Source organism: Arabidopsis lyrata, assembly GCF_000004255.2.
Source record: "Arabidopsis lyrata subsp. lyrata unplaced genomic scaffold ARALYscaffold_1, whole genome shotgun sequence".
NCBI lineage: Eukaryota > Viridiplantae > Streptophyta > Magnoliopsida > Brassicales > Brassicaceae > Arabidopsis > Arabidopsis lyrata.
The window spans coordinates 904,119-915,279 of NW_003302555.1; the positions used below are offsets into that span (position 1 = coordinate 904,119).

General features: G+C 36.4%; 3 protein-coding genes and 1 long non-coding RNA gene across 7 annotated transcripts; 2 read left to right on the top strand and 2 right to left on the bottom strand.

The window, feature by feature from the left end:
- Positions 1-54: 54 nt before the first annotated feature.
- On the bottom strand, positions 55-892 carry LOC9325503 (photosystem I reaction center subunit II-2, chloroplastic). Its single transcript, XM_002892102.2, has one exon. It carries the CDS (start codon positions 770-772, stop codon positions 155-157), a length of 618 nt encoding a protein of 205 aa, XP_002892148.1. The 5' UTR covers positions 773-892; the 3' UTR covers positions 55-154.
- Positions 893-1,010: 118 nt separating this feature from the next.
- LOC9328211 (pre-mRNA-splicing factor 18) lies at positions 1,011-2,913 on the bottom strand. The gene is made up of 2 exons (XM_002892103.2): positions 2,003-2,913; positions 1,011-1,511 (listed from the first exon to the last, which is right to left on the bottom strand). The coding sequence occupies exons 1-2, from the start codon at positions 2,834-2,836 to the stop codon at positions 1,092-1,094; spliced, it is 1,254 nt and encodes a 417-aa protein (XP_002892149.1). The 5' UTR covers positions 2,837-2,913; the 3' UTR covers positions 1,011-1,091.
- A 28-nt stretch (positions 2,914-2,941) lies between these two features.
- LOC9328212 (N-terminal acetyltransferase B complex catalytic subunit NAA20) lies at positions 2,942-5,305 on the top strand. Its single transcript, XM_002889393.2, has 6 exons — positions 2,942-3,142; positions 3,248-3,338; positions 4,317-4,449; positions 4,691-4,760; positions 4,944-5,004; positions 5,094-5,305. The coding sequence occupies exons 1-6, from the start codon at positions 2,966-2,968 to the stop codon at positions 5,183-5,185; spliced, it is 624 nt and encodes a 207-aa protein (XP_002889439.2). The 5' UTR covers positions 2,942-2,965; the 3' UTR covers positions 5,186-5,305.
- Positions 5,306-6,594: 1,289 nt separating this feature from the next.
- LOC110225192 lies at positions 6,595-10,769 on the top strand. 4 transcript variants are annotated; one of them, XR_002329603.1, is made up of 6 exons: positions 6,595-6,878; positions 6,993-7,091; positions 7,314-7,392; positions 7,551-7,615; positions 7,720-7,852; positions 10,658-10,769. It is a non-coding gene; the product is annotated as an uncharacterized LOC110225192 (long non-coding RNA). The 4 variants fall into 4 exon arrangements; XR_002329602.1 differs by lacking the exon at positions 7,551-7,615; XR_002329605.1 differs by lacking the exon at positions 7,551-7,615 and having other exon boundaries at positions 7,720-7,847.
- The last annotated feature ends 392 nt before the right edge of the window (positions 10,770-11,161 follow it).

The following is an 11,161-nucleotide window of genomic DNA, read 5'->3' on the forward strand; positions in this document are numbered from 1 at the left end:
GTCTCTCTCAAACCATGGTATCACTCGATCGGCAAAACCAAAAAAAGAAAAAGCTGATTAAAAAGTTCAAAGAGTTGTTGTTATAACATCCACAAGATTTTACATATAGTGATTTTTTGTTGTCTAGCATTATATAAAAATACGAAATCAAACCTTACAAATCATAAGATTGTTTTCCAGTGAATTTAACCTCAATGGGACTAACATTTTTACCGATGGATCTCATGTTTAGTCCAACACCTTCTCTTCCTGGATTCGCTTTCTCTGGATAAACTCCATCTTTCGGGTGAAGATATTGAACCTCTCCGTTAGGGAACACTCTGTAAAACTGGTAAGTGATCTTGTATTTAGACCTCAACCTCGTACCTAAAGCCAAACACTGTTCTTTCCTCGCTAGTTTCAATAGATTTGGTCCTTCTCTCATTATCGCAGCTCCTCCGGTTGGCATCTCAAAGATTTGTTCTTTCGGTGAGTTCCATGTGATGACGTAGAATTCTTCTACTTGTGCTTTACGGAGGAGACCTCCTGTGCTTCCGGCGAAGATTGGTGATGGTGTGTTTGGGTCTAGCTGCGGCGGAGTGAATCCAACAGGAGCTTCTTCTTTCACGGCTGGGGCAGCAGAGGATGACTCTGTTTTCTCGGCCCGGATGGCGGTTTTGGTGAAGGAGAGAGACTTGAGACGGTGGCTTGTTGAGAAGAGGTGGAGTTTCTTGACGGCTGAAGCAGTGGTTGTTATGGCAGGGCTGAAGATTCCGGCGGCTTGAGTTGCCATAATCTCTTTTGTTTCCTTTCTCTAAATCTTTCTTTGTGAAGTAAAATTGATAGAGATGAAATGGCTTAATAGAATCTGACAACGAGGGGGTTGATGAGAATCGAACATTTTTGGATAAGGTGATCATATCATTTGGACCAATAGGGTTCCAAGATTCGATTCTCCTCTTACCCTTTCCAGATCTTTAAGTGATGTCGTTTTGTGAGTTTTGTTATGTTTCCTACATGCCACATAAGACTAGAGAACCAAGTCAACGTTTTAAGTAGAAGATAATACAGAGTCAACGTTTTGATACAACAAAGCAGAAAACACAGTGAGACTAGCTTTCGCTCTGAGAAGGCATGAGCCTGAGTCTCTCCTCTGAGACCCGTTCACGATCACCACCAAAGAATCTCTCTTCAGCGAGCAATGACTGTAAGTCGCTTCCGTTGGCTAAGCTGTTGAACTCAACGGCTTTAGAAGGCATAGTTGGATAACGTCTCTGACAGAAAGTCATTAGTCTTTTAACTGACTGAAGGTACTTGCGAGTGGTTTCATCATTCATGATGTGAGCAACACTGTTGGTGTAAATCTTCTCTCGAGCTGAACGTTCGTGAATACCAACCATAGTCACTCCAATGGGCCAGGGCGCGTTCCCGATAGCTAGTTTGATGTAGTGGTCCATTGCAGCGAGGTAGTCTCTCTTTATGCAGTAGTTAACCATCACCATTAAAGCTTGTCGAATGTCAGCTGGTAAACCCTGCAATTTGTAAGCCATAACTAGAAAGATCAAGTTCACGAAACCTCATAAAATTTCAGTGTAAAAAAGTATATATTATTAACACTTATAAGACAAAGACAGAAAGAGAGAAACTTTTTCTGCATTCAACATTCCAGCCTATTTTTCTTCATCTAAATGGAGATAACTAACAGAGGCCTCAATGGCAAATTCAAGGTGCATACAGATTCCAACTTGCTATTCTACGTTCTCATTGTCAACCTAGCATTAGAGCTTATTGAAAAACTCGTCCTTGTCACCATGTAATCAAAAGCACACAAACTAATGGAACCTAAACACTGTACATTGGTCTTCCTACCCAAACTAAGCTTAATAAACATAGTTCCCTAAGCTTATTGGCTAGAACTGAGATAGTCTATCTCCAGTTTCATAAACAGAGATAAATTCCCTAACAATTTTCTAGCCAAACAATGATTTACGCCTAAATAACGATCGAAAGCAAGAATCTTTACCTTCTTCCTGCATAAGTTGAAGAGAGGAACAAGATACCTAGCACACTGCTTAAAAGTGGCTACCATCTGTTTCCCTTTGGCAGTTCTCCTCTCAGTGTTCTCCATTGCATCAAGCTCCTGCTTCCATTCAATCAATAGCTTCTTGTAAAACACAAGGATCTTATCCTCATCGCATAGATCCTCAAAGTTAGCTTTCAAACGCTTCATATCTTTATCAGCATCAACATCACTCGATTCACCACCACTAAGTTCATCTTCCCTCGTTTCACCTCTATCACCTTCGTCTCTTGCTCTCTCATCTCTACTCTTCCTCTTCCTATCTCCCATGATACCACTCTTCTGCCTCTTCTTAAGCTCTGCGATGTCACGCAAGAAATCGTTCGTCTGTCCTTCAGTCATATCGCTATCAACCTCGAACAATCCTTCCTTCAAAACGTACTTGAGTCGATCGAGCCGCGATTGATCATCTTCTCCGAAGAGAGTCATCGGCTGCTTAAGGAATCTCAAACGACGAATCACTTCCTGCCTCGGGAGAATTAGGTTTTCGTCGGTTAGGGATTTCGAATCGGCGATAGCAGCAGCGTCCGATGCGGAGGATTTGGAAGACGCAGATGCAGATGCGTTAGAAGAACCAGGAGCAGAACCGGATAATTTTCCATCTCCACCGGAAGCGGCTCTCCGCTGAGCCTTAAGCTCGTGCTCGCGTCGTTCTTCTTCTCGAAGCTTCTGGATTTTCTTCTGCTCGATCTCAGACCGCTTGAAGAACTTCTTACCACCAGATTCCTCAGCTAGACTCTTCCGTTTCTTCAGAATCTCTTCTCTGAGCAGATCCATCGGAAAGGTTTCTTCAATCGCCGCCGAGGAGATTTGATTCTGTCTGAGATTGTCGCGACGACGGAAGATTACAATGATATTTGCCTATCTTAAAACATGACGTCATCATGGTCTTAGGCCCAAATATAAATGGGCTTTATTAAATTTCTAATTGGCCCATGTATATTGCTTTGTTGTTGTTTCCTCTTTCTTCTTCTTCCAGAGAATCTGACGAAGCTCGAAGAAGAGATGACGACGATACGTAGATTCAGCTGCAACGACCTTCTCCGATTCACTTCCGTGAATCTGGACCACCTCACTGAAACAGTAATCTCCTGTTTCTTCTTCGTATTCTCTGGTTTTTTTCTGATTATTGCTTTGTTTTGGCGATTTTTGTTGATTTTTTGTTCAAATTTTGGTTTTGTGAAACAGTTCAATATGTCTTTCTACATGACCTATTTAGCGAGATGGCCTGACTATTTTCATGTAGCTGAAGGTCCCGGCAATCGTGTCATGGGTTATAGTAAGTAATCTCTTCGTTTTGATTTCTTTATGTCTTCGTTCGTGGAGATTATGTTTAATTTTAGGTTTAAAACTTAGATAATAAAGTGTTAGTGGAAAAGCCACTATTGATTTTATTTGGTTGGTTATCAGATGGAGATAGCTTGAATGTTGTTAAAACCAGGAAGAGTGACTGTTTGATGTATAAGTGTTTTAACAAATTTCTCAGCTATCTCAGTTGTTTTGTGGCATTCAGCTAAATTTTGAAAAAGGGAATCTTTTATATGTTTGTATTATTAGTTCTAGCCTGTGTAGTTAGCGATTTTAGAAATCCTGATATGGGGTAGAAGATGCATAGCAACCATGGCTCAAGATTGTTGGTGCTAACTTCTAAATGTCCATAGAATGAGTTAATGAGTTATATCAAGGCTCAACTTTTATCTGTTTTTCAGTGTTTGTAAGTATAGTTATTTTATCCCTTATTGGATTGGTTCGAAATGTGATTTATTCTAGGCTTCGTCTTTCTTTATTTTCTTGAAGAACCATATATGCTTCGTTATTGATCTGAATCTTTGACGTTCCGTTCTTGTGGTGCCCTATTACTTGACTGGTTCAAGCCGTTTGGCTTTGTTTGGAAGATGTAAATTTAATTGTGGGAGAGAGATTTCACGAATTTAAACCTGTTTTTCTCCCTTTTCGTGGTATAGTTTGGAAAGAGACCCTGCAAGTATAGTGAATCCATTGAAAGGGCTGAGAGTAAAACTAAGCTTATGGATATCAACTCATGTGAAAATTAAGCAGTTTTTTCTGAAAATGTACTTTTGTATAGCTGAAATGTTATGGTTGATATTCTTGAGAATCCACGTAAGTGGCTTATCTAGGTGTTCTTGAATGATCATCTGTTATACAAAAATCTGGGAACTAGAGCTGTATGATAAAACTTCTTGTTATGAATATCATTTTAAAAGCATGTGTCTAACTAATTTCTATATGGTTTCAGTTATGGGTAAAGTTGAAGGACAGGGTGAATCTTGGCATGGTCATGTGACAGCCGTCACTGTCTCTCCAGAATATCGCAGGCAGCAACTCGCAAAGAAACTGATGAACCTTCTGGAAGATATCAGTGACAAGATGTAGGACTTAACAGAAACAAAGCATCTCCAGTTTTTTGTTTTCTCTTTGATATACAATTAAATAAAGATGGAAGCTTTAATATATTGATATTGGCTTTCAAGTGGACCGTTTATATTTTTGAAAACCGATATTTAGATAGGTTCAAAGGAAGAAAATCTTGAATTGCTTCTCATTGATTTTATATTCTCTGGTACTTTCTGGTCTTCTAATGATTATTATACATGTGGTTATTGATTGCAGTGATAAAGCCTACTTTGTGGATCTTTTTGTAAGAGCTTCCAACACACCAGCCATCAAGATGTATGAAAAGGTAATATATTAGGATTATGAAATTGATTAGAAGCCTCATAATCTTGATGACATTGTGAGAAAAAAAAAGAAGATTTTTAACTTCCCAAATGGGTCATGCACACATTTTACGCATCTCCTTGATGGACTTCTTCTCAATGGCCATTTGGATGAAACAAACCGTCTCTATTTCATTTTGTGGCAGCTTGGCTACATAATCTATAGGCGGGTTTTACGCTATTATTCAGGGGAGGAAGATGGATTAGGTGAGGCTTTGATTCACTTCTTTTTATCAATGATTTCGCCCTTACATTTTATTTTGTTTAAGCTTTATATCGTTTGATCTCAAAAACAGATATGAGGAAGGCATTATCAAGAGATGTAGAGAAAAAGTCTGTGATTCCTCTCAAAAGACCTATCACACCTGATGAATTAGAGTATGATTAAGACACAACTGTTATTTGCATTTAAAATTACTCCAAGATCTTTTAGATGATGTTTCTATTCCTGTGGTTTTGTATCTGAATTATTATTACTGCTTTTCTTCCACAATTTTTTTTTTTTTTTTAATTTTCCAGAATTGTCTTCTTTATTAAAAGCAAACTTTCTTACAAAAAACCTCAAAGAACAGAAACAGAGGATACAAAGCTCAAATGGCCTGGGCGTTCGGTTTGAACCGAAAAGAACCGAAAAAAACCGAACCGACCGAACCGAATTTTTCGGTTTCGGTTTCACTTCAGTTCACAGGCGAGAACCGATCGGCGGAATTATAATTGGAGTTCGGTTAACAGTTCGGTTCGGTTCGGCAGAGGAAAACCGATCGGTTTTCTCGGTTTCAGGAGACACCCTATAAAAGCCAAAAAAAAACCCTAGATCTAACGTGAATCCCTTATTTTCTCCTCTTCTCTAACCCCTTTAGTTGCTTAAAAATTCTGAGAACTTTCATCACTTAACCTCATCGGAATCCCGATCTGTTCCGCCGGAAATATCACCAAACGGAGGGATCCATTCCCGTGAGCTCTTTGTCGATCCATTCTGGTGAGCTTTTTGTTTTCACTTTTTTTCTTTTCGTTATTTCTTACAGAGATTAGAGTGATTAGAACCACATTTGATTTAGCTTCACTAACAATATTTTTTTCTGTTGCTTTTATCACGATGGCTAGGGTTTAGTACATTTGGCTAATAAACAAGGATCGAAACAACAGCCTTGAGATTCCATGGATGCCTTTCAATAAAGGCTCATCGGACGGAGATATCGAGCCACCGCCGCCGTCGCTGTCGCCGTCGCCATCGCCATCAAACCCTAATTGTTAATGGTTTGGCGGTTTGGGCTTTGTAAATATGTTAAACGGGCTTTGTAAATATGTTAAACGGGGCTTGTTATTGGATTTTGTTGATTTATTGTTATTTTTAAGCCCAAAATCTTTTGATTTTGTGTAATTCGGTTTGAATAAACCGAATTTAAAAAAGAATCGGTTTATTTCGGAATTGATTTTAAACCTCATAACCGAACTGAAAAAAACACGAACCGAACCGAATTTTTATTCGGTTCAATTCGGCAGAATTTTTGATAACCGAATAACCCGAAAAACCGAATTAACCGAAAAAACCGTATGCCCAGGGCTACTCAAATCAGTTATACTAATTCGGCATCAGAGACAACTGGAACATGCTATGATTATGAAAATTTCAAATTTCTAACAACTTCCCTCATTGATGTTTTACGAAGACTTGAAAAACTGAAATTGCCAAGGAATTTTTTAAATCTAATTTTAAAATCTGGTTATCCTCATTTAGTAATCTCTTACTAATAAAAGATGCTAATTGAGGCGTCTAAGGTCATCCACATCAGCAAAAAAAACACTACCTATGAAAAAGCCGCATCAGCACATCAATTTGTTTTGTTTTGTGAGTTTACCTTATGCCACGTGGTTTATGAGATGATGATTGTCATTCGACATTTTCATTGTAAGGACGCTTCATCTTCCTTCAATTCTTTGTATCGTTTAATCTCTTCATTTACTACCTTCTAAACTAAGTCTCACAAGCGGCACTTCCTCTCCCCTACGATATAAAAGTTCAATCTGATCAATCGATTGTCTTCATCTTCCTCCCCTGCAATCTGGCTCTCTCTTTCATGGTAACCTCTCTCTTAAAAGTTCAATCGATTAACGCATGATTTTTCTCCTTTTTTTAACAGTTATGGAGAGCAGTGGCAATTATATTTGTGTATTTGTCTTTTGCTCGCTTATAGACAGAATTTCTTCAAACAAAAACAATATGCAAACTCTGAAGTGGTTCGAAACCCTAATTTTGGAGATCATGCGGATTCATGGAACCATATTTTGCTAAGGTAAATAATATTTCTTCATTCCTATTACGTTTTTGTTCCATTTAAATAATTACGGTATTGCATCAAAGCGTTTTCTCCTCCTCCTCCTCCTCTAGCTTTAAGCGTATTTCACCACCAATTTTCAGCGGATACGTAGGTGATATATATATCAACAAGAAAGTGTCTTTCAGTTCTGAACTTTCACAACAATACATCTAATTTTTCATCAATTGTTGTTCTTAGGATATCAAAAAAGAGGATAGAACTTTACAATCGTTCAAAGGAGCTTATAGCTAGATTTCGATCGATCACAGCTCTCATGGTAAGTAAAGTCGTGCTTTTGAGGTAGTTGTGATCAATGAGTATGGGAGACATAGATTTAAGATTAATAGAATCTATATATGGTGCAAATTTGTTCATCAATAGTTTCTGTATTTTTTAATCATTTATACTTTATATAGCCTCCAATTTGGATTACAGTTTAGGAGCCTCTACACACTAATTATAAATACGGCACATGAGCAGTTTTTGATAAAGACAAGGGAGTAAGAGAACAAAGATCAAATCTCTTTTGGTAAAATTTAAACAAAAAGACATATTTTGTAGTTTAATTTATTGATATAGATGTTGTTCAAACATGATGTCATAGGTACGTAGTGGACTGTACATAGTAATCAATAAAGCTCTCCAAATCTAATACTTGCTTCGACCATTTGCATAGGACAGCAAAGGTCCAATCCTCCTTCTGTACTGAGACGACGCCGAGAATCCATCCAAGTGAGGTTCGCCACAAATTTTAACTCTTGATTTAGTATGGATTTTTGTTTGTATATTTCTTACTTCATAAAGTAGAACTCTAGAGTTTGATAGTTTCGTGAGAAGCCAAGCAAGCAAGTAAATGCTTTGCAAATCTAAATAAGAGGGCAGTTTATTAATATGATTTTGATTTTTAATGGTACATAGCATGTTACAGATCAAATGTTGCTTTTCATGGTTGCAGACGAGACACGGAGACAGTGAATTTGTTTCAACTCTACTTGGCGAGCCATTTATGTGTTGGTATTTTTTTGGAAATGCAGTTTTATATAAAAAGCAACTGAAGATATGTATCGTTTTGCCAAGGACAAAAACCTGGTGGCCTGGTGGGTATATTATGTAATGTCAAAGTTGTTTGGTAAGGCTTTGAAAGACTCAGCTTTTAAGGCCAGAGGTGGTGGGTATACATATATTTTTCACAAACAAAACCTATTACAACAATGACCTTTTCTAGGTAATATCATTTGTGCTTCAAAAGTTTCTCGAAGCTAGAGATTAAGTTAATTTGTAGAAACCTATTTATACTATCATCAAAAAAATAAAATATGGCTTGACTATCGCAATTAACTGAGTACTCACCATTTATTTGTTGCATGATAGGTGCCTTTAAAAGATGTGGTAAAACTTATGACCAAGTGATAGCCTTTTAACTTTAGATCTATAATAATTTCTATATAGGCTCCAAAAGAGATCAATAAGAAAGGGTATTTAAGAGAAATCAAATAAGTAAAAAACAAAAAATTATAACTAGCTCTAAAATGTGCCTCTATATATATAAGCTTTTGTTAAAATGTTAAATACAACATTTTTAAAAATTATACAATTTTCTTTTCATATTTCCTAAAGAAACTACAAAGAATTTAAACTAAGTTAACTAAATTAAAATATCAATCTTCAAATGTCTTACCCGGGCGTAGTCCGGATTTTTCCCTAGTTTAGTAATAGATAAACTTCGACAATGATGCAAAATGCTTCCTGAAATTGTCATGACAACAACATACTCTCTGGATGTCACTAGAGACGTCGGTTAATTCGCCAAAGGCAACTGGAACCGGACACTTATTGATGACCCAAGCAACCAATATAGCAGCCACAGCCTCCATCCGCATAGGATGTTTTCTTTTCTTCGACCGATAAAACACACCACCTCTACGCCGAGCTCCCAAAGGTGGATAACTAGGGTCTCTTCTTCGAACTCGACGTTGACCTCTACCACCATCTTCATCACCGCTATCTCCACTATCTCCACTATCATCCCCCTCATCGCTACCTCCGTTATCTCCATTATCTTCACCCCCTCATCTTCATTCTCAACTACAATCTCATGGTTAATTTCCGTGCCAATTAAGTACAAGTCCAAATTCTTACCCACGTCAAAATTAGATTTATGAATGAAAACAGTCCTGAAGCGTTGCTGAGCAATGCGCATTATGTCTGCGAAATCTGCATCGTGACTGAACAGAACCAATACACTGTAAGTTGTCTGGGTTTGAACGCGAGCCTCCATCCATGAATTTATGTGCTCCATTATCCTGTCATCAGCCAGTTGTTTAGGCACCCCTGTCTTGTCATAAGTTTGCAACACGAACTCAACTCTAAAGTCGACTAGAGGATCATCAAGAGCAAGTTGCATTGTGGGGCTAATCCTCCGTCTACTTCTATTTGCAGCAACATGGTGAACCAGAACCTCCAATGGCGAAAATTGGCTTAAAGTTAGATTATTATTTATTTTATATTATAATTTTAATCATTTTGTACATAAAATACATACTCCCTCTGTATCAAAAAGATTGTTTTATGAGGTTTTTCACTAAGATTAAGAAAATAATAAATTTTATACATTTATTGATTACTTTTGTATTATATATTTTATAAAATTAATTTAAAGTTGCTTTTTACCCTATTTACTCCAATCAATTGATCTTGAAAATAAAAAATGTATTAAATATATTACAGAAAATCAATCTTTTTGATACAAGAATAAAACCTCAAAAATCATTATTTGTGATATAGAGGGAGTACTTTCTAAAACTGTATAAACGACTACAAAGTAGGTCCATAAACGGAGCATATATCTGGTTTGTTTGGGCTATCTGTATTATCCGCCAATTTAATATCTTTATTCTGAAATTCCGGATATCCGGTATCTGAATATTCGTTATAAATCCGAATGTCCGCGGATATTCGCAGAAATAGAGTTTTCAAATGGTTAATATCATACATAAAAAGCTCAAAAATTAATAAAATAGCTAAAAATTGATAAACATACAAACATTAAAGAACAAAGAATTTATTAAAGTAGAAAAAAGCTCAAAAGATTTAAGTGATGTTTTGAAACAAAATAAAAGACATTAATCAACTTCTTAAATTTAGAATTTATTATTTATATTTTATCATATGATTTATTTATTAACATTGAAAATAAAATAAAATAAGTAAAAAAGTTGGGCTTACAATTTTTTTTGGACTTTAACACTAAAAAATTGAAGTCATACGTCTTTTAAGTTATAAAATCTTATGTGGGTCTAATCATACTCCGAATATCCGTTATCCTTCCCAAATTTTAAGACTATTCGTATCCGTATCTGGAAAATCCGTCATTTTAACATTCGTATTCATATCTGTTTTGCTGGATAGCCATTTATTCGGATCAAAAACCGGATACGGGTACAGATATTCGCGGATAACAGATATAAAACTCAGGACTACTACAAAATACAAACATAAATTTAATGAAACTAACCGTCTCTTTTTTTTTTTTTTTGTGGCAGCTTGGCTACATAATCTATAGGCAGGTTTTACGCTATTATTTAGGGGAGGAAGATGGATTAGGCGAGGCTTTGATTCACTTCTTTTTATCTATGATTCGTGCTTATTTTTTTTCTTTTGTTTAAAGCTTAAATCGTTTGATCTCAAAAAAAACAGATATGAGGAAGGCATTATCAAGAGATGTAGACAAAAGGTCGGTGATTTCCTCTCAAGAGACCTATCATACCTGATGAATTAAAGTATGATTAAGACCCTAACTTGGTCACTCCAAAATATTTTATTCCTGTGGTTTGGTATTTGAATTATTATATTCTTATTTTCGTCCACACAAATTTATAATTTTTTTTTTTTTTTTCATCTCACACAAATTTATAATTACTTTTGATCAAACTTTAATTAGTTAATATAAATTATTGTTTTGAAAAATAACTAATCGCGCCGTCCGTTGGATAGCTTTGGGATGGGCCAAGCGGATATTTAAGAGATAAGAAAACAAATCAGAAATC